The sequence below is a fragment of the Lampetra fluviatilis genome, chromosome 30 (genome assembly GCF_964198595.1).
Source record: "Lampetra fluviatilis chromosome 30, kcLamFluv1.1, whole genome shotgun sequence".
Taxonomy (NCBI): domain Eukaryota; kingdom Metazoa; phylum Chordata; class Hyperoartia; order Petromyzontiformes; family Petromyzontidae; genus Lampetra; species Lampetra fluviatilis.
In genome coordinates, this window is record NC_136304.1 from 484,678 (window position 1) to 509,370 (window position 24,693).

General features: G+C 51.8%; 1 protein-coding gene across 1 annotated transcript in view; it reads left to right on the forward strand.

Annotated features, from left to right (window-relative positions):
- The first annotated feature begins 2,418 nt into the window (after positions 1 to 2,418).
- LOC144943098 (protein cornichon homolog 3-like) overlaps positions 2,419 to 24,693 on the forward strand; it is a 38,505-nt gene continuing 16,230 nt past the window's right edge. The window contains exons 1-3 of the mRNA XM_078870265.1: positions 2,419 to 3,636; positions 10,975 to 11,043; positions 14,136 to 14,183. Coding sequence (XP_078726391.1) covers positions 3,556 to 3,636; positions 10,975 to 11,043; positions 14,136 to 14,183 — 198 coding nt within the window. The 5' untranslated portion in view covers positions 2,419 to 3,555. The remainder of the gene's footprint in view (positions 3,637 to 10,974; positions 11,044 to 14,135; positions 14,184 to 24,693) is intronic.

Genomic DNA, 24,693 nt, shown 5'->3' on the forward strand with positions numbered 1-24,693 from the left:
GGAAATCCACGTGGCCACGGGGAGAGGAAGAGACCAGCAAACTCCAAATACGCAGCAGCAGGTGTCAGGGTCGGGATCGAGCCACCCACAAGATCCTGCCTGCCAGGCGAGGGAGTGGACATCTCGCCCATGTGGCGTCCGGAGTATGGGGAACAATTCCCATGATGGACACATGGTCATGAGCCATTTATCCAGTTGATGATTCACAAAGGGAATAATAATTATGATGTTTTCATTAATTAATTCAAGTCCTTTATTTGAAACCAGATAAGAGCTCATTGAAATGAGAACTCCGTTTTAAATGGACCCAAGTCCGTAGCAAGTACGGGATGAAAGTGAAACATCAAAGCCTAACACATTACGAAAACAATCGCTATTTAATTCTCAACACGAAATTTAATTTATGAATTAAATTTAAAGATCAACAGTAGGTTAGGTAAAGTCCAAACAGGTGCACATTTAAACAGCTTTCAAAAAGCTGCATTTCAATCGTTTGGCCTTTCCTCTTTAAGGTACAATTAGATTTATGAAATCGACTGAACTATGGTGAAACAACCCGAGCATGTTCACAAGAGAAGATGCACAACGTGCAGGCAACCTGCACACACACGGGTATTACACAGGGGGTTCTACACGCAGATTGGCCCTGCCATAGGAACGAGGAACTTTCATCATTAGCTCAGTCACCAATGGAAATGAGCGCCACTTTGTATAGACAAGATGACCATGAACGTTGTGAGTGTGTGAGTGGCTGGCTTGGTGAGTAGATGGGTGTGTGTGGCTGCGTGAGTGGCTGGGGGTGTGGGTGGCTGGGTGAGTGGGTGGCTGGGCGAGTGGCTGGATGTGTGGGTGGCTGGGGGTGTGAGTGGCTGGGTGTGTGGGTGCCTGGGTGAGTGGCTGGGGGTGTGGGTGGCTGGGTGATGGGGGGCTGGGTGAGTGGCTGGGTGTGTGGGTGCCTGGGTGAGTGGCTGGATGTGTGGGTGGCTGAGGGTGTGGGTGGCTTGGGGTGTGGGTGGCTGGCAGAGTGAGTGATCGGAGTAGCGCTGGATAGTTGACCCGGTTGGCTGGGTGAATGTATGGCTTGGTGTGCGAGTCAATGGTTGGCTTGGTGAACGGCTGAATGAGTGAGAGCAGAGAACAGCTGGGGCTTCTTCGCCTTGGAGCTCCTCCAAGGGATCTGAATCGAGGCGGCTGTTCTCGATTTAAATTGTCGTGGGTTCATCCGGGAGGGAGAGGCGGTGGATCTGGCCTCGCTCGCCACGGGACGCCCTCGCTCAGCGCTTTTCCACCGCACAGCCCCGCGTCCCGAGTCAATTAAGCGAGCGGTGGGGGGGGGGTTGGCATTCGTCCGCCTCTTATTTGTTAAGGACAGGATGGGGTAGTGTGGCCACAGCCACGCCGGGTCGCCTTTGTCTTCCTAGTCATTGCTGACGTGTAAAATATGTTGTTATTGTTGTTGTTGTACCAGGTACAGTGCTAGATAGAGAGGAGGGACCTGGGGGCACCCCACAAGAGGCCGGGACGCATCTCGCTGTTGTGCTCACCGTGGCTGGGGCTTAAACGCAGGTCGCGGGGTTCGGAGCGCAGTGCGAGAACCCGCGGCACCGCTCGCAAGCGCATGCACACCGAGTATTACATAACCCTCCTTACAAAGACAAAGATCCCCCGTATAGACATGACGGACTTTTGTGGGCATTATTAACGAGCACCTGTGAGGGTCGGCACGTTCACACGAGGGATTTGGTGGCCAGAGTCACGCCCGACTGCCTTTGTCTCCCCAGTGGCGATGTTTACACACCGCACCAGGTACTAATTTGAGGCTGAGTCGACCTAGGAGAGGCCCAGGACTGGTTCAGACAATCGTTATCACCGGTGTTGGCCGTCTTCGGGAATCCAATTCGGGCCGCCGGGTTCGCAACGCAGCGCGCGAACCGCTACAAAAGACAAAGATCCCCCGTGTAGCCTTAGCAGACTGTTGGTGATGTTTACACACCGCACCAGGTACTCATTTTATCATGGGTCGACCGAGGGGGACGCGCAGGAACAGGTCCGATATCACCCAGCACCGATGTAGACCGTGCCGGGGATCGAACTTCGGAGATCGGGTTCGCAGCGCAGCGCCTTCACCACCCCCCCACCGCTCCCCGCAATACGCCGGCAGACCCCGGCATCGAGAGCCACAGGCGCCCACTCTGCTGCTTGTCTGCACCTCCAAGCAACATCCCCCAACACATCCCTCTCACCCCCCACCCAACACCCATACGGCCATACCTACCGCCTTCCAACTCCCTCCCTCTCTAATCTCCCACCCTCCTCCCCTAGCCTCCCCACCCCTTCCCCTCCAATATCCCACCCTCTTTCCCCAACCTTCCTCTCCTCTCCACAAATCTTCCACCCTCCTCCAACCTCCCTCCGCTCTTCCCCTTCAATTCTCCAACCCTCCTTCGCCCCCCACCCCTAATTTCCCACCTTTATTCCCCAGCCTCCCCGCTGCCCCAATTCGCCCACCCTCTTTGCCCGCCAGCACCTCGCTGCTGCATCGGACCATTCAAGTTTATGCGCTGCCGATGAAGCGAGAGGGCGAGAGAGATGGGAACGGCGCGGTCTATCTGCGATCAACAGTAGCGAGGGCTGCATGTGACAGGCGGCAGACTTACTCCGCTAACTATAACAACACACAGCGGCCTCTGCGCCGGGACAGAAGACCCACACAGCAGCAGAGACACACAGCAGCAGAGACACACAGCAGCAGAGACACACAGCAGCAGAGACACAGCAGCAGACCCACACAGCAGCAGAGACACACACAGCAGAAACACACAGCAGCAGAGACACACAGCAGCAGAGACACACAGCAGCAGAGACACACACAGCAGAAACACACAGCAGCAGAGACACACAGCAGAGACACACAGCAGCAGAGACACACAGCAGCAGAGACACACAGCAGCAGAGACACAGCAGCAGAGACACACAGCAGCAGAGACACACAGCAGCAGAGACACACAGCAGCAGAGACACACAGCAGCAGAGACACAGCAGCAGAGACACACACAGCAGAGACACACAGCAGCAGAGACACGCAGCAGCAGAGACACACAGCAGCAGAGACACACAGCAGCAGAGACACACAGCAGACGCACAGAGAGACGAGACGCAGAGAGAGAGAGGAGACGCCTGGATTCTTATCCGCAGCAGTATCTCGTGCAAACATTCGAGGCTCGCACTCCCGACTAGATTGTGCACGCGCCCTCGTCATCGTCATCATCATCACCTGCACACACGACTTGTTACGCATTCACTCGAGGCACGCCACGTGTGTCTGCTGTCGTGTCGGCTCTCTTGTTCGCTGCAGAGCAGTGGCGGTGAAAGTAGCGGGCTGATTTGCAGCGAGTGGCACTGGCCGAGCGAGCAGGAGAACAGCGGGAACACGCGCGCCCACGTATAATAGATGCACACGAGGCCACACGCGCGTCGTCTGATGCACACCTAGCGCAGGTGTCGAGTTGGCGGTCGCTGAGTGATGCGTCGAAGGAAGCCCGCCACTGCATCACCATGGTCTTCAGCTTTGTCGCCTTCTGCTACATGCTGGCCCTCGTGCTCTGCTCCGCTCTGCTGTTCTTCGCCGTGTGGAGGGTGAGTTGATGTCTGTGCCTCGTACACCTGTGTAATCCTCCATCAGCATCACCATCATCACGATCACTATTCCTCTCCCAGCTAAATCACAATTTGATGTTAAAATGTCCGTCCATTCTTTATGGTAACTTCACTTGCAATTGCTTTTGACTGCATAGCGCATTGTCCGTTCACACACGAGCGTGTACTATACTCGCAGCTGTGCCTGTTAAATGTCTCACCTTGTGTCACTTGTGCTATGTTCCAATCTGGAGATAAATGTGCCCGAGCCGATTTGTGCTGCAGGTAATTATGCGTTGCAATATTTTAAATGTCTCAGCAAGTGACACATGCTGTTGTTTTGTACTGACTGTGTGTTGTTGCTTTTGTGATGTTGGTGCTCCAGGTCACTCTTTCAAATGAGACTCATCCTGGTCTCTTGACTTCTAACCTGGCTAAACAAATAACCTTGACACTATTATTGTTATTGTTGTTGTATGTATGTAGCCAACCGTGCTAACCTTGAGATGCAGTTTTCTATAGCCGAGCATATGCTCGGTATTTGCATGATGTTGTGAGATTTGTGATCGTGGTGGTATTTTATTGTCACTGAGATGTAGATGATCAGTGGGTAGAACAGAGGGCCGCTCGGTTGTAATGTAATGAGTTGGAGACCCAGCCAGGGTCAACTTAGCCTATCAATCAACGTCATTGCCAGCAGCAGCAACATCGGCAGCGTTATTGTCAAAATCATCATCAGCAGCAAGAGTATGGTCAACGTCATCATCAACAGGAGCAGCAGGAGCATCAGTAGGCGTAGCACCAACAACATCATCACTATCTTCGATATCAGGGTCATAATAATCCTCACACCACCATCATCAAAACAAAGTTCACAGCGAATAAAACGAGTGTCAGGTAGTGGAGGTGCGTCGCTTATGGAAACCCATCAAGTGGTTGTATAATGAGTGAACCGATCCCTTCCATAGGAACGTGGAATTTCTGCCACCGTCTTGGGGGGGGGGGTTGGAGGGGAGGCGGGGGAGGGGGAGAGCTCCAACAGAGATGACAATCGAATACGAACGCTCCCATGGGTGCATGTTGGCACCGTGGTGCGCGTGGCTTGATTAGTTCAGACGCAACTAATGAGTTATACAGTAATCTGTGGTGGTGATTGACATTTATACTGGGGCAGAAATGTAAAACCAACGTGGCTGATTGTGCCACGCGTTCGTGATTGGCGGCTCCAATATAATAACAATTCTACACGGATGCTCCTAAAGCGACAAGAGATTGGCGGATCCAATATATAAATATGGAGCGCTCTTACGTGAGATGCGTGAGAGACAGCGGGGCGCTCTATCACCACTCATCGTTTTTGCCAAAAAGACGACGTCTCTCTTCTCACACCTAGCACTGGGCAGCGCTCACCGATCTAACCCCGAGTCAGGGGTGTGGAAAGTTCCACGTTCCTGTGGCCGGTGGCGGGTATGTTTTTTATTAGCACGATCACTATGGACTGTTAGTTCTCGACCTTGGAGTGATGATGAGCTGAGTCAAATCCCCCTCTGACCGGGATTTTGAACTCTCACGCATTTGGCTCCAGTCGAGATGTCTGCCAACTGACAGCAGATTATCTGGTGATGCCGCTACGGAATAGCAGTGGTACACAACCGCAAATTACAACAAAAAACTCTCGTCACGAACACTGTAGCCTTAAAAGAAACAAATATGTCATGGTAGACGTTTCGGGCAATGGCCCGTCTTCAGAACACATAAACAGAGAGAGCAGAAATATTGAGGTAATACGGGTTAGAAACGACACTTAACGCCACGAGGGCCTGATGAGAATTACATTTAAAATATTTTTTCGATTACCATTTTATGAATGGCCATAGGAATAGTTGCACTAACAGGAGCTAATGAGTAGCAGACAGGCTCTTGAAGAACGCGTCATTAAAAACGTGGAATTCTCATCAGGCGCCATTGTGTTCACTCCACTCTACAACCCTTTCTGTCTCTCTGGCCTCTGGGGACGTGCTCTGAATAAGGGCCATGGCCCGAAACGTCAAAGATTATTTATATTAGTTTAAGGCTGTGTGTTGACACATAGCAGGGAGATGAAGGGCCATTCGAAAGCGCTCAATGGCCAAAATGTCACCGATTGTTATATATCGGTGTTTGTTTCTTTAAAGGCAGGCAGTGTGTTTGCCAAATCTCTCTTTACTTATTTAATTTTACCAGGTAAAGCCCACTGAGCTATGTGGCTCTTTTTCAGTAGCGACTTGGTCTCAAATGAGAGCCCAACGAAGTGGCTTAATACGTGAAAACGCACAGCAGCCAAACACTCTAAACGCGTGTTTCTAAATGTGGAGGAAAAACCCGGAGGACCCGGAGACAAATCCACACGACCACGTGGAGAGAGACGAAAACTCCAAATACACAGCAGCAGGCGTCAGGCTCGGGATCGAACCCACGACCCCCTGTATACCAGGCGAGGTAGTTAACATCTCCTCGCCACCGTGTCGTGTGTGGAGTTGTGTAGTTGGCGCGCGCTCCCACGCCGCCTGTGGAGCGGCTGTTTCACGACGAGCTCTGCTTGACCACAGCAGCGTCCCCTCCGCTCGTCATGCTCTCTGTCGGATTAGGCGGTGTTAGTTTTGTAGAGTTAACCACTTCTCAGCAGCAAGAGACTTATTCTCAACTGTCAAACAATAGCAACACGCTGCAGACACACACACAGGAGTGAACGCGCAGCGAACGTAAATGCTGTGGTGTTTCTTCGCCCGCGTGCACAATGGCGCGAGCGGTGGCGGTGCGCTGAGCGCGAGATGGCTGTGAGCGAGTCGGGTTCTGTAAATCGTGAGATGGCTGTGAGCGAGTCGGGTTCTGTAAATGGCCCGCTCTGTTGGCCGTGTCAACGGCACGCGCCAGGATCACAATCGGACGGTCGTGAGTTGAAACCTCGGCCTCGTCCCTGCGAGCAGATGATCCCCTCGGGTCGATAAAAAAGCTTTAACTTTTGTGACAAGTCAAGTTGTTGTTATGATAGACTGGCCCCCGACATGGGAATGTCGAATTTCCAACCACCAATGGCTTAAGGGACGTCCGTCCACAGCTCGTTATGAGGAGAGAGAGAGAGAAACGCCGTGAGCTCACCTCACGGCGTGAATACAGAACCTTGCGCCAGGAGATGGGGGGCATCGCCACCCTCACCGAATCGGAAGTTCAAACAACGTTGGCGGTCCACACGGAGGCCACACGTCACGAGCACGACTTCTGAAACTCGTTGAAAATATCCCCCCACCTCATCTAGTACCCGATTCGTGCAGATAAGATGCCCGCAGCGACGGGGTAGATGTTGTAGATGTTAGTGATAGATGTTGTAGATGCTGTAGATGTGGTAGATGTTGTAGATGTTAGTTATAGATGTTGTAGATGTTGTAGATGTTGCGTGGAGGCTTCTGTGGAAGTGGTCGGTGTCGCGGGCCACGTGGCGTGAAGTCGCGTCGTTAACCCTTGTGAGGGGGGACAGCTCTTCACACACAGCCTCGGCGGGGCACCTCCAATCTGCATCACGTCACCACACCTCGCGCGATGCCTCACACCGCTGTCTCCGTGGTGGTTGTGCACTCGAGCGAGCGTCCCCGCGGTCTTCGGGCCGACATTCCGTCAGCGCGCTCGTCCATCGGTCAACGCCTCATCATCCCCCACACAACGAGGCGCACGTCCCTAAACACCGCCCGTAGCTCGCAAAGCCACGTGATGTCTGTGATTGGCGTTTGTTCACTGATCCATCTGTTACAACTTTTAGTGCATATCCGAGCACACCTATCTCTCTCTGTCTGTCTCTCTGTCTGTCTCTCTCTGTCTCTCTGTCTGTCTCTCTGTCTATCGTGTTCGCTCATGTCTCTGATTCAAGGACAAAGATCCCCCGTGTAGCCCTAACAGACTGTTGGGGCAAGTGCTGTTGGCGAGTAGCACCTATGAAGTCCAGCACGGTACATGAGGGGGCGGGTGGCCAGCACCACGCCCGACTGCCTTTGTCTCCCCAGTGGCGATGTTTTTACACAACGCACCAGGTACTCATTTGAGGTTGAGTTGACCTAGGGCAGGCCCTGGGCCGGTTCAGATAATTATCGTCACTGGCGTTGGCCGTGAGTGGAAATCGAACTCGGACCTCCGGGTTCGTAGCGCAGCGCGCGAACGGTTATACCACCGCTCCTGACATCTGATCCACATCATGACACTCACACACACGTAGACACGTGTTGGGGGTGACAGGCACGTGGTCACATTCATTTGTCATCATAATCCACGCTCTCTCCGCTGCTGGATTGGCGCTACATTCACATGCGAGCGAGGCTCAGCTCGTGGCATCACGTCCACGATGATGATAATCATCTGTTGTGACGACCCTGCACGCTCTTTCCACCGCTGCAGCGCGGCGCTCCGTACCCAGAGAGGCGCGCCAGGAGTGAGAGGGCTTCACGCGTGGCGAGCATCACGCTTGCGTGCAGCAGCAGCAGCAGCAGCATCATCACACACCGCTACACACAGGGCGCGCTCCAGTGCCTCCGCAAGCCGGGCAGCCGGGGCACGACGAGGAGGATGAACGGGGGGCGGGGGGCGTTTGACGAGGGTAGCAGGCGAGGGGGGGAGAGGGATCGGTGGTGGCTGGGCACACAGAGGGTGCAGGGGAGGCGCGGTTCGTGCATTCCCCGTCGTAGATTCGTGATGTAAATCCGGAGCAGATGTCTTGGGTGTTAATTAGCATCGGAGAGGCCGTCTCACACGAAGAGAAATCACCCAACAAATAGGGCGATTTATGGATCGTCACGCTTGCAAATTGACAATGCAACGATTTGTGTCACTCGAATCGGATTAAACACACACACACATACAAACTCACACGTGCACTCACAGATAACGCCCCCACCGCCTCCGTTATAGATGTTCAGACTGTTGGGGGAAGTGCTGTTTGCGAGCACCCATGAAGGAGGGACGGCATGGCGGACAAGGAGGGGGGTGGTTGGCTTGCACCACACCCGGCCGCCTTTGTCTCTCCAGTGCTGTTGAAGTTGTACCCACCGTGCCAGGTGCTCACAGCTCCCCTGGAAGCCCACGTGCGTCTCACTGATCCTAGTGGGTCAGTGAGACGCACTAGGATCAGTGAGACGCACGTGGGCTTCCAGTGGAGCTCACTGATCCTAGTGGGTGGAGCTGGGCACTGGAATTGAACCCCGTCGGCATCCTGGCAGCAGCAGCGGCTTTCGGCTGTCATCGAAGAACGTCGGTCACTGCATCATCGCGCGCTTTCAGATGCGCTTCTGCGGCCGTCTGGAACGCTCTTCCTTTCCGATATTAGGAAGCCACTGGAGCTATTCACTTTGAAATCATATAGATTTAAAACTACATTTTTTAGACCTGATTTGTATTTTAGTGTGTTGTCCTTCCCCCGCCCCTGCAATAAGCACGGCTGGCTACCTACGGTGCAAAATAAGTTCAACATCCACACACACAGGTCGCCGGGTTCGTGTGGCGGTGTGCTAACCACTGCGACACCGCTCTCCACACACGCACACACACGCACACACGTGGATGTGGAATCCCTCACAATGAGATATTAATGACTTGACCAAATGCCGACAACCGCAAAAAAAGAACAGCTTGGAGTAATTAATAAGCTAATGATAATGACGCAGGATACAACAGTGATGGATAATTTTACTCGCTCTAATTTAAATGGCTCTTTAATGAGTCTGCTACAAAGGCCTTCACAGTCTTGTCCTTAATTCACACTGCTCTATAAACACGTATGCTAATATAATTAGCCCGTTCTGATCAGCAGGGTGAAGTATGGTAAAAAAAACATCTCCATTATGGACAAGGTTTAAAGTATTGGGGAATTGGGAATGACTGGAGTATCTGTGCACTGTATATATATGGTATATGTTATCAATGGCCCTTCATAGCACATCGATGTGATAAATAGATGTGCTATGAAGAAGAGCCATTGCCCGAAACGTCGCTTATTCATTACGTATTTATTTTCAAGGAAGCGTTATTGACGAATGTGTTGAGTCTCAGGACAAGTAGACACACTCGCTTTCAAACAAATCATTAACCATAGGTCACTGTTTGGTTGATTTCTGGCGACTGCCTGATGACGGTGGCTGTAACAGTGTAACTACCAGCGAAACGTCGCAACAAATTGTGAAACGTGTGCGGGATTGCTCTCGCGGCGCTGCCGGCGGTGCTGCTGAAGCGGTGAGCAAATTGGCCACGTGGCAACCTGAGGCATCTCTTGGCGAACGCGCCACGAGTCTCCTTCGCTGACCTCCGAACCCTGGCTGACTGGATCGCGGGCACGTGTCCGTCATCAGAGTCGCCAAGAGCTGCTTCCCGTCTGGGGGACTCGCCTCTGTGAAGTGGCCTTGAGCCCCTCCTTGTTGTGGCCGTGGACTCGTCCTGCTTTACACACACAGGCCGCATTGCCATTTACGGATGACATGTGGCCACTTTACAAATTGTAGATCATTGTTATTATCTGACATGTGTCCACTTGATCCCTCACTGGTGACGCGAGGGTAAATTGGTGAACAATCTTACACCCGGTGATGTGCAGCACGGTTAGCTACTTACGGGGCGAAAGCAGTTCAACTTGCATACATACAAGTGCAAACCATTATTTGCAAACGATAACACCAATAACTTGCAGTGAAATTTCGATTTAAAGCTTTCGTGACTGCAGGGATTCATCTTCTGTGAGAATGTTTTATTTGTATTATTTTATTATTTCCATTCTACGTGACTTTACCGAAAGAACCAAGAAGATGAACTTGCAGTAAGTTGTATTGGTCTCTGGATTTCGCTCCCGTTCGTGCGACGCCCTGCTGCTGCGGTAGAGGGGCAGCCCCTGACATGTGTTCGTCCACGCCGCTGCTGGCGGAAGTCCCTCCACGAGTCGAGGCAGCCCCTAGGGAGTGCTCTAATTCGGCCTACTCTTCTGTGCTGGCACGACGCCTTCAAAGAGGTTTGGTTGCCGACACGGCTACACTTGCGCCGCTGTTTCGACTGCCGCGCCGCAGATCGAAGTGTCGACTGTCTGCCAACGTCGCGGCACCCGGCATCTCAGCGCCCCGACCCACCACCCGTTGTCACGGCGCCTCCGGTGCGCGCGCGTGTGTGTCTCGATTTTATTTTGATATTGACAGAAGTGTTGAAGTTTGGTGTATTCACTGTGTACTGACAATGCAGTCCTTGGCATTCTGTTGCGTTCTGTTTCATGTATGCATCTCTCTCCTCCTCCTCACCCCCACCTCCTGTCTCTCTCGTCCCAACCCTCCTCCCGCGCAGATCGCTGCTTATGATGAGCTCTGGAGAGAGAGCAATGCAGCTTCCGACCAAACGGACTGCATCACCAAGGTAGTCGTCACTGAGTGAACCTTAGGGGACAGGGGGGACGGCTGCCCCCACCCACCCCCTGCTGCCAACTTGGCAGGACCCTCTTGTAAAAGAGGCGTGAGACTCTGAGAGGCTTTCCTGGGTAAACGATCGTGATGAGTCACCGTGCTAACTATGCGCCCGCTCCGTTATAAACTCCACGAGCCTCCTCGGCTACTCAACACGCGCCCCGTAATCAATACGCCTATAATGGGTTCGATTATCTGCGGGGTTATTTCAGAATTTACTCCTCGGCTTATTCACAGGAAATTCGCGGATAACTGGAGTACTCTAATTTTCCACGCGTCTCCTTGTAACCGCGAAAACAAATCACGAGAAATTGGAAGCCATTCTGCAACTACTTTTGGGCAAATGTACGGAGGGCGGCGGGTCACTGGGAGAAAAGTGCCGTGAGTAGTAGTAGGGGGTTTGTGCTGTTGCGGATAATGGGAGTCACGGTTAACAGAGTAAGGAACAAGAGGGGCTCTCCAATGTGTGTTGTGTGCGCGATGTGTGAGCGTCTCTGTGTTGGCCTGTGTGCTGATTGTGCCATTACGAGCGTGGGGGAGCGGTAATGTGGCGGTTAGCGCGACACGAGTTCAATTCCCGCTCGCGGCCAACATCCATTACGATTATCTGAACCGGGCATCCCCTAGATCGACACAGCCTTTAATGAACATCAACACTGGGGAGACAGGGGCGTCCGGGCGTGGTTATTTGTCACCACCCCCCGGCCGTCACATGTGCTGGCTCACAGCAATTGCCCCAACAGTCTGTGTCCATGGCTCTAAGAGGGAGCCATGTTTCTGCATGTTTCACTTGGACAGCAGAAGGAGAAGAAGGGCAATGTCTATCGGTTTCACTCGCATTGGGACTCCCACCACCACCACCACCAGGTGATCGCCGTCGTGGCCTGCTGCTTCTGCTGCTGCCACGTGTGCCTCTGTGGGCTAATGTGGTAGCTCCCCCCATACACTGGGGACTGGGCACTGCCTTTAGTGCGGCCCCCGACAAGACACAACGAGTGAACACACCCCCGTCGTCGTCGTCACCATCGTGCTGCTGTCAAACCCACAATGGCTTCAAATGCGTGGCGGCCCTCACACTGGTGATGTCTTATCGGCGAAAGTGGCCCCCTCCCCTCTGAAATGAGTGAAGAACGTTGCCTCACGCAGTCCCTCGGTGTTTGTGGAGGGGTGGGGGCTACAACGGGGGGTGGGGGGAGTGTGAGGGGTGGAGGGAGTGTGAGGGGTGGGGGGAGTGTGAGGGGTGGGGGGAGTGTGAGGGGTGGGGGGAGTGTGAGGGGTGGGGGGAGTGTGAGGGGTGGGGGGAGTGTGAGGGGTGGGGGGAGTGTGAGGGGTGGGGGAGTTTGAGGGGTGGGGGAGTTTGAGGGGTGGGGGAGTGTGAGGGGTGGGGGGAGTGTGAGGGGTGGGGGGAGTGTGAGGGGTGGGGGGAGTGTGAGGGGTGGGGGGAGTGTGAGGGGTGGGGGAGTTTGAGGGGTGGGGGAGTGTGAGGGGTGGGGGGAGTTTGAGGGGTGGGGGGCCCATGGGACATGCCAAGTTGGAGGCGTTCGATGTCTTCTTTAACCTCCATTAGCTCCTTTCCAGCTCAGTGCCTCAATAAAAAAACAACTCCGCGGCCCTGATCCGGCGCGTGTTTCGCAGAGACGCACAATTTCGCGAAACGTTTTTTGTTTTATTGTCCGGTGTTTTGTAAATGGCGGCACCTTGTGCGGAGGCCTTCATCCAGCAGTGGATTGGCCATGGCTGCTCAAGATCATTTAGAACCCCCCAGAAGCCAGAATTCAGGGGAAGTGTTTAAGACTCACAAAAACAAATGACAGCGCTTGTAGGAGGACTCTTCTGGCTCAGTATAAATGCTCAAAATTATCATTCTTACTAGTTTTTATTTTCTATACGATATTTACATTTTGCTCGCAGTGTCATGTGTTGACACGAATACATTATCACGTGGAATATCTCACAGTGAGCAGAGCATCACCTTGTGTCCTCAACAATGGTCTCCAGAAGATGATGTCAAGAGCTGAAAACTGAAGTCTCATCCACAGCTGCTTTTCCACACACCGCGTGGCACATCTTGAAGCACCACGCAAGGGGTGGGCATCACATGGCAACCAAACCAACATTTTCAATCCTTATTCAATGAAATCTGCTGAATGAAGCGAAATGTTACAATTGTATACGGTCATTGGCAAGTCGACTGAGATAAACAACTCAGTAAACCTGACGTCTCGGTTTCATCACGCATGGCTCGCACCTGGGTTTGAACCCCCGTGTACTGAGCCACATTTGTTCACAAAACTTACACTTCTTTGCATTCAGTGGAGAGTTGTTTTTAATGGTTCTTTAATAATAACAATGATAAATGGAGCATTGTTCATCGCTCGTACGCGTCGTGTTGATTACAAAAAACAAAACAATAAGATAGGAAGAGCACGATTGGGTGTAAAGTCGCAAGATGTAAATCCATACAAAGGCAACATATAAAGATATACTGAGAATTGCAACGGCAACTGTTCTAAGCTAACCCATGAGGCTGGCGTCTTATTTTTTTTTCACGGACCAACAAAACGCTCCGTCAAAACCCAGCATGCATTGTGCTTATCGATCTGCTGGCGAAATGATGTAACGCTTTTTGTACGAGCAACCTGGCACTGGATGTGAGGCTGCCCTCAAAGTGCGAAATTAATTCTATAAACACGTCAAGATTTTTAAATCTTCTCTGATAAAGGCCATTTTCAAGGGCCTTGCATATCCTACATCAATTATTTAATTCAACAGGCAGCTATGATTACTCAGTTACTTTCAATATGTTGCATACTGCCCCCCTCCCCCCCCCCAATCCCATGGGAATGATGAATTTCCATCACCGTTCTCAGGCACCGTCAACTGAGACGACCCCGCGATTCGCTTCCCATTCCACGGGAGAAAATACAAAAACACAATGTCCCATCGGAAGACAAACGAAAGTGAAGTTTCACTCCGTCGGGCGATGCCCGCACGGCTGCGAGTAGCTCGCAGCGTTTGGTTGACCGCGGCTCTTTGTTTTCGCAGCTGGAGCGGGAGAGGAAGATTGAAAAGCTCTGCCGAATGCTGATGAAGGTACGTCCGTCATCGCGATCGACTGGGGGAGGGGGGGGTGCAGGGCCGGCCAAGCGGCGGCGCCTTTAGCCGCTCGTTGCGTAACATCCTGGGAGCGGCATTTGTTGAACAAGGCCGACACTGCTGATGCCACCGAGAAGGTGGAAACCAAGTTGTCGTACTTAGATGTTGTTTCAAGTCCACTGGATCCTGAAGACCTCGAGGCTGGTGGACTCAGACATTGTGGTATTCATGTGGGGGACGCAGACAGGACTTCTGCTTATGGGTAGCTAATGTTCCTGATCATTATTGCATATTTAAATATAAACTTTACTACGTCGTTTTACAGACTTATAAAATACTTATTCTGGATTATGCTCATGTATAGCGTTTTTTTCAGCTTCACGTTCACTTCATATGCATATTAACGTAGTTAAAATAATGTATTAAAGAAATATGATTTAGTAGTAAACAATGCACATGCAGATCGCAAGAGAATTGTTTTAGAATGTTGAGTAGACTGTTTTTGATGCGTGACGATCATCAGCGGTGAATGTGTTGGTGTCACGGTGGCGATGACCGCGGCTGCCCCTAATCCAGCAGCGAGGGTTGCTGGATCACACAGAGAAGTCGTGAAACTCTTCCCGCAGCCGTCAACGTTGCCATACCCTAGCTTACCATGGGAATGCGGTAGAGCAATTGTGAACTAATCTCCATCTGTTCCATCTGTATAGGATAGAGCGTTGCCCCTCAACGGGGTGGGGTTTCTCCAGGGACAGTCATGCCTCGAGTTACGTCTCCCCCTTTCACGTCGTTTCGCAAACACGTCGCCACTTTATGAATAACACCACGACCTGGTCAGCGTCACCGCAACCCACACCTACGTCCTCTCGCTCTCTCTCTATCCGTCACATCTCTCAGCCTTCGCCTCCACCACCTCCACCACCACCACCCACTACTACCCTGCACATCGCTTCTTTGATTGACGTCGTTTTGATATTCGTCGTCGCACGCAAACCGGGGTTTCACTGCACTCCGGTTTCTTCCCACGTGTATAACCATTCATTAATTCGGATTTGTGTTATCGATTTAAAATGATTGTTGTCTTATTATAATTGGGGTAGGCAGATGACATACCTACACTGCCACTTTCCATAACCACACTCTTTACCTTCACCACTATCATCTAATGTACAATTGTATAATTGTTGTAAAGTGCTTTGGAATAAGGCTTTATATAAATCTATATAAAATAATATAAGATATAGCAGCTTTAACTGCAGTCATTGTGACTTGCCATACATTTTAATGGGCGCCATGGTGGTGAGATGTTAATTCCCTCGCCTAGTATACAGGAGGTCGTTGGTTCGATCCCGACTCTGACGCCTGCTGCTGTGTATTTGGTGTGTGCGTGTCTCTCTCCCCGTGGTCGTGTGGATTTCTCTCCGGGTCCTCCGGTTTTTCTCTCCACATTTAGAATCAGCATCACGCGTTTAAATTATGTGGCTGCTGCTATAAATGTCCACGTGATAAGCCACTTCATTGAGCTATCATTTGTGGCCAGGTCGCTTCTGAAAAGAGCTGTATAGCTCAGTGGGCCTCGCCTGGTGAAATATGAAATAGTTTAGAATGACGAGCGTGGTCGCAGTGGGTTCTCGCGAGGAGGCATCTCCACCAAGGTGTGCTGGCCAGCGTGGTGAAGTATGGTCAAGAACCCCCCAGGACTTTCATAAAACCACGCCCCCCCCCCCCCAATTCCCAATAGCTTGTGTAACACCAGCAATGGCTATCGCAGTGCACGGATGAAGGGACAGCCAATGCTAAGAATATCTGGCTTTCAAATACTTGCTGAGATTGATGAGACAGACACCCACAGATTACAAATTCAGTGATTAAAGGCGTCCATTATGACGGCTGGGATTTAGAGTTTATCTCAATTCAGACTTTCCCACAATTTCCAAGAGTTAAACAAGCAGGCAAAGATGTTGCACTATTTGGTTGGAATGCGTTTCATCGATGGACCCAATGGGTCTTATTCAAGACGAAATGTTTTCCCCAGTGGCAATTGTTTGGTAGACCAAGCAACCTTGGATCACGTTTCACTTCATTGCATCTAATTAGGTGGCAACCAACTCGCGGCCTCATAAACCAATGTCGCTCATTCTAATCAGTCTTCGCAGGCTCAGAATATGTCTTTGACCTTTTACTGTGAATGGACTCGCATATTTGTCACCGTGAGCAACACGCGCAGCGCTGGCAACTCTTCACGCTCGCAGATTGTCTCGTCACGCAGCCGAGTTAAAGGTCGCGACGCGTTCATGCTCTGAAAACAAACAAACCCGAAATTAAAACGTTTATCTCGTCAGGTCTAGTGCCCATCACCAAAAGGGCTCGTTCATTGCCCCCACAGTGAGTGGGCACGCATGCCCTGGGCGTGCCCTCGGGGTCTGCACCGCCGGTTGAGTAAATTCTGCGACTTGAATGCGCGCACTGAGAGCGATCGATCTTCGCTTCGCCGTGACGCTGCACATTACGGAGGGCGCCGAAAGCATATCACGTCTGTGACCTCGGGGCCAGTTTTAGGGTCACGGCACTCGCCACCAGCGGTCGCAACGCCTTGGGGCCTTGCGCACTGCGCCCAAAGTGAGACACCAAAGGCGAGAGCGCGTGGAGGTCTCGCGCCAATGGACGCGGGTGGGGGGACAGCTCTGCTCGGCGTCTCCTCCTCGATGAGGCTGCGTCACGCGTGGAGGCTCAACACCCCGGGGAGCTGCCTGCACGCCGCTCAGGAGAGTTCTGGGCGTTCCACGACCAATCACGCGCGGTGTCACAGCGGACAGAATTGCAAGGTCACGCCGCCTAAGGCAGCTGTGTTCATTACTCTTATAATGATACAAAATAATACGAAAACAATCATATCGATGATGCCCCTTCTTGGTTCTCCGATGAGTTTTTTCGCGGTTGACCGCGCGCGGCTCGGCACGGTGGCTGCGACCTTCTCGCTCCTCGTTGCTTCCGAATTGTTCGGCTCATACGAGAACCTGGGAGCGGAACGTCAGACATCGCCTGCCGAACAACAAACGCGCGGTTCAACCTGAAAACGGATCGGAGAGCCACACAGCACAACCACGGAAACCAACGCAGCACAACAACATCAACAACATCAACAACAACATCAACAACATCAATAACATCAACAACATCAACAACAGCCACAACAGCAACAACATCAACAACATCAACAACGACGACGACGCCTTGCGTGAATCTTTTTATAATTGGCCCGTGACGAAAGGAACGCCTCAGAAACACACCGAGGGGGTCGGGAGGCAATGGCAGGGAGCGAGCGATTCTCTGCCGAAGTCTCTACCCGGACAAATCCCACCGTGCGTCACGAGGGGAGAACACTCACAGCTCCGCACAAATTGATTTATGAAACCCACTTGCTGTATCGTCATCCACTGGCCACCTCGCAGCCCAGCGTCGCCCGCGAGCTCTGGATTGTCAACTTGTGCCGCAATGTCCGGCTGCGGCAGAGGGGACTAGCGGTTTAAGAGCGATTCCTTCTTGGGCATCCGTGAACACTGCGCGGTGTAGATGTGTCTCTGTTGCCAATTCGTGCACACGGGCGACTGCGTGAGATGGTGGCCAGGCCTGGTGGGTGCGATCGCCGTTATTATGCGGGGACACGAAGCAGAGCAAAATGCACGACAAGATCATAACGTCGCCAAAGACACGCGTTAGAGAGGCAAGCGAAGGATAATAAAATAAAGCGCGGCCCACTCACAAGCGCACAGGGCACAGATCTCCCAAATAGCTGTTGGGGAAATTGCTGTTCGTGGCATTGCAAACGTGCGGGTGGGTGACCAACACCCATGCCCAGCCACCTTCGTCTCCCCAATGCTGATGTTTACACACTGTACCAGATACTCATTTATGGCTGAGTATAGCTAGGGGAGGCCCAGGTCCGGTTCAGATGTTCATCAGCGTTGCTGGCTGCGAGCGGAAATCAAACTCGGGTAAGTGTGTTCGTAGCACAGTGCGCTAACCACTGCACTACCGGTCCCCACGATATATATATACACACACTACAAATACAAATACCCCTGTAGTCTAAACAGGCTGTTGGGGTAAGTTCTGTTAGCGAGCACCTATTAAGGCCGGCACGGCACACGAGCGGGTGGCTGGCCAACACCACGCCCGGCCGCCTTTGCCTCCCGAATGGCGATGTTGAAACACCGCACCAGGTACGGGAATCGAACTCGGGGGGGCGGCTTTGTAGCGCAGTGCGCTAACCACTACACACACACAACACACGCCACTACACACACACAACACACGCCACTACACACACACAACACACGCCACTACACACACACAACACACGCCACTACACACACAACACACACGTCACTACACACACAACACACGCCACTACACACACAACACACACGTCACTACACACACAACACACACGCCACTACACACACACAACACACGCCACTACACACACACAACACACGCCACTACACACACAACACACGCCACTACACACACACAACACACACGTCACTACACACACAACACACGCCACTACACACACAACACACACGTCACTACACACACAACACACACGCCACTACACACACACAACACACGCCACTACACACACAACACACACGTCACTACACACACAACACACGCCACTACACACACAACACACACGTCACTACACACACAACACACACGCCACTACACACACAACACACACGTCACTACACACACAACACACACGCCACTACACACACACAACACACGCCACTACACACACAACACACACGTCACTACACACACAACACACACGCCACTACACACACACAACACACGCCACTACACACACACAACACACGCCACTACACACACAACACACGCCACTACACACACACAACACACACGTCACTACACACACAACACACGCCACTACACACACAACACACACGTCACTACACACACAACACACACGCCACTACACACACACAACACACGCCACTACACACACAACACACACGTCACTACACACACAACACACGCCACTACACACACAACACACACGTCACTACACACACAACACACACGCCACTACACACACAACACACACGTCACTACACACACAACACACACGCCACTACACACACACAACACACGCCACTACACACACAACACACACGTCACTACACACACAACACACACGCCACTACACACACAACACACACGTCACTACACACACAACACACGCCACTACACACACACAACACACGCCACTACACACACAACACACACGTCACTACACACACAACACACGCCACTACACACACAACACACACGTCACTACACACACAACACACACGCCACTACACACACAACACACACGTCACTACACACACAACACACACGTCACTACACACACAACACACACGTCACTACACACACAACACACGCCACTACACACACACAACACACGCCACTACACACACAACACACACGTCACTACACACACAACACACGCCACTACACACACAACACACACGTCACTACACACACAACACACGCCACTACACACACAACACACACGTCACTACACACACAACACACACGCCACTACACACACAACACACACGTCACTACACACACAACACACACGCCACTACACACACACAACACACGCCACTACACACACAACACACACGTCACTACACACACAACACACACGCCACTACACACACACAACACACGCCACTACACACACACAACACACGCCACTACACACACAACACACGCCACTACACACACACAACACACACGTCACTACACACACAACACACGCCACTACACACACAACACACACGTCACTACACACACAACACACACGCCACTACACACACACAACACACGCCACTACACACACAACACACACGTCACTACACACACAACACACGCCACTACACACACAACACACACGTCACTACACACACAACACACACGCCACTACACACACAACACACACGTCACTACACACACAACACACACGCCACTACACACACACAACACACGCCACTACACACACAACACACACGTCACTACACACACAACACACACGCCACTACACACACAACACACACGTCACTACACACACAACACACGCCACTACACACACACAACACACGCCACTACACACACAACACACACGTCACTACACACACAACACACGCCACTACACACACAACACACACGTCACTACACACACAACACACACGCCACTACACACACAACACACACGTCACTACACACACAACACACACGTCACTACACACACAACACACACGTCACTACACACACAACACACGCCACTACACACACAACACACACGTCACTACACACACAACACACACGCCACTACACACACAACACACACGCCACTACACACACAACACACACGTCACTACACACACAACACACACGCCACTACACACACAACACACACGTCACTACACACACAACACACGCCACTACACACACAACACACACGTCACTACACACACAACACACACGCCACTACACACACAACACACACGCCACTACACACACAACACACACGTCACTACACACACAACACACACGCCACTACACACACAACACACACGTCACTACACACACAACACACGCCACTACACACACAACACACACGTCACTACACACACAACACACGCCACTACACACACAACACACACGTCACTACACACACAACACACACGTCACTACACACACAACACACGCCACTACACACACAACACACACGCCACTACACACACAACACACGCCACTACACACACAACACACACGTCACTACACACACAACACACACGTCACTACACACACAACACACGCCACTACACACACAACACACACGCCACTACACACACAACACACGCCACTACACACACAACACACACGCCACTACACACACAACACACGCCACTACACACACAACACACACGTCACTACACACACAACACACACGTACGCTCATGAGCGGACGTGATTATTACAAGCAACACACGGGGGCCATCTCGGTTCACTCTACTTTGGCATGAGCCACTGCGCTGTGCCTGGGTCTGCCGCTGCGAGCCTCCCGCACACAGAGCGAGCGAGCCAGGGAGCCAGGGAGCCGTGAGCCGCGCTGCTCGGCGTCAACGTGGCCCCGCGATGCTTGCGGGGGCCCATGGAGGGGGGGGGGCTATATTGGTTTTGTGCCCGCGGATGAGACGTCCGTGTGTATGGCGTGTGGCGCAATGTGCTGTGCTCCGTGGTGCCCGCGGCGGGCGCATGCGGCCGGAGCGCGCTGGGGTGGGCGGTCGAGGGGGACCCTCCGGCACTGGTTACATAAACCATCGCCATCCTTGTCGGCATCATCGTCGTGAACATCCTCGGCCATTCTCTATCGGCTGTTGGACGAAAGCTTCCCTCCCCGAGTCATTGCCGTCTTTCGCAGTGCACAATCGACCTCACGCCTGCTCCGTCTCCCTGCGGCGTGGCGGGCGATGCGAAGGGGTTGAGAATCGCCGAGGTGCATTCACATCACCCGAGAACGATCCACGTCGCTCCTTCACTCGTGTGGCCGACGTCGAAGCGTGCCCCCCCCCCCCCCCGCACATTTAGCCACCGAGCATGTTGATGGATTCCGTCAAGCGGGACCCGGCGCGGGTTTGGGGACGCGGGGAGGGGGAGACGCGCGGCCGATTCGTAAGTCGCCTCCGATGTTTTTCGCTTCGCGTCAGCGTCTCGCGACGGCGCCGTCTTAGGCGACCCGATCAGAGGAGGCGGCTTTCACCGTCTCAGATGAGTTTTTAAAGGATTTCATAATTAAATTATCCCCACCGCTGTGAGCGTTATCAAATTTGTAGCGCGCGCGCAAAACCTAATTTATATAAATATAATTTCCTGCCTCGCCAATATCGTCTCGGAATAGGGGTTAGTAGCCGAATAAATGTGTCTAAAGCGAGAGAGAGATGTCTTCATGCTCTGTCCACTGCTGAATGAGAGCTATCCCTGAAGAAGGTGACAGCAAACGGAAACCCATCTCACCACGTTCTTGAACAGCACTTACGTTAGCCACTCGAGTTATGCGTGCCGCTATACATCAGTCTTATCATTACTGTGTTAATAAGAAGATGTTTCAGGCAATGATCCTTCTCTAGAACATAGAGAGGGCTTACTTCATGGTCGGATAATAACATGTACAGTTTAAGGAAAATTGATTTCTGTGTTACCGCAAAATGTTTTAGTACATCGGCCTATCGGCTCTCCAACCCAATTTTAAGCGAGCAGCATTTGTTTAACAATGATATTAACTTGAACTTACAACGCACACAATATGCGCTCACTCTCCAAGAGAGACAATAACTCGGCAGGAACGCTCTTGACTCGGTTTCTAGCTACTGGCTCTCGTCTGCAGAGTGCGGCGCATTCAGCAATGAACTACTTTATTTACATTCTTATTTTATTTTACCAGGTTAGACCCACGGAGCCATGTAGCTCTGTTTCATAAGCGACCTGGCCACAAATGATAGCTCAACGAACTGGCGTATGTGGACATGTATAGCAGCCAAATACTCTAAACGCGTGTTTTCTAAACGTGGAGGGAAACCCCGGAAGACTTGGAGAAAACTCCATGGGACCACAGAGAGAGAGAGACACGGAAACTCCAAATAGACAGGCTCCAGGCTCCGGATCGAGCCCACGGCCTCCTCGGCACACCAGGCGAGGGAGCTGACGTCTCGCCACCACCACCACGGCAGCTGCTGCTGGTGGTGGTGGTGGTGAGATGCTGCTGGTGGTGAGATGCTGCTGGTGGTGGTGGTGAGATGCTGGTGGTGGTGCCGCTGGTGGTGGTGAGATGCTGCTGCTGGTGGTGAGATGCGGCTCTACTGCTGGTGGTGAGATGCTGCTGCTGGTGGTGAGATGCTGGTGGTGCTGGTAGTGAGATGCTGGTGGTAGTGAGATGCTGGTGGTGGTGAGATGCTGGTGGTGGTGAGATGTGGCTCTACTGCTGCCAGGTGTCGTGGGTTGCGCCGCATTGCACTGTGGGTGCGCCTGAGAAACCTGGGACATTCTCAATCAACTTTACAAACGACCCTTATTTATTAATTTATCTCCCGTTTAGAGTAGTAGTAGACGATATCGCGTACAAACAAGCCCATTTAAAGCCAAAACGATACGCCTAAACTCGTTGACATTAAAAGTAAAACCGATAAATGTTATTGCAAAATTACATTGTGGGACGTGTGACGCGATGCATATCCCATTATTATTATTATGCGCGATGAGCCGTTCCCTGCGTTAAACTGTGCCTATTGCAATAATTTGCATAGAGGTGTGAACGGGTGTGTTCATTGTGCAAACGCATCACGCATCGCTGCACAGAATTATGGATAAAAACACGTATTAGCATAAGGCCGTTCTCAATCTGCATAGTACAATAACATAAGGCCGTTCTCAATCTGAATAGTACAATAACACAGCATTTCTTTTGCCAGCAACCTGTCGGGATTTAATATTCTGGCTCTCATCAGTAGACGCTCATGTACGTAAATACTGTATAGTGTGGCCCAAAAGTCAGGACACAGGGTTGTTTAATTAATTTAACACTGGCATTAACATATCTTTATTGTTTATTCTTTAAGTTCATATTTAATCTATTATTAATATCTATTATTTGGGTCTTTCGGTAAAGTCACGTAGATAGAAAAATAATAACAATTAAATAATACAAAATTAAAATAAAGTGAATGCAAAATAATGAAAATGTCCCGACGTTTCGATCGCAACACAAGCAATCGTCATCCGGAGAAAAAGGAGGGGGGAAGCTGCTGAGGCAGGCCGTTTTAAAGTTTTGAAATGGGTGCAGCCCAAGGGTCATAAACCAAGTGGGCGGGGCTAGAGATGTTACAGGGGTACATTTGCATGTCAATGTAAGATCGCAGATTGACTTCCATGACGAGGGCGTGGAGGCAGCCATTGCATTGTGAGAGATTAGCAAGTCAATGTAAGATCGGAGAGCTTCCTCCACGACGAGGGCACAGAGGTGGCCATTGCATTGTGAGAGATTAGCAAGTCAATGTAAGATCGGAGAGCTTCCTCCACGACGAGGGCGTGGAGGCGGCCATTGCATTGTGAGAGATTAGCAAGTCAATGTAAGATCGGAGAGCTTCCTCCACGACGAGGGCACAGAGGTGGCCATTGCATTGTGAGAGATTAGCAAGTCAATGTAAGATCGGAGAGCTTCCTCCACGACGAGGGCGTGGAGGCGGCCATTGCATTGTGAGAGATGAGCATGTCAATGTAAGATCGCAGAGCCGCCGCCGCCACATCGAGGACACGAACGACAGGGGCTGTGTTCGTGTGAACCTGTTAGTGTAAAATCAGAGAGTCGAAAATAACTGCTAACATCGGAAGGTAGGATGGAAACATCACA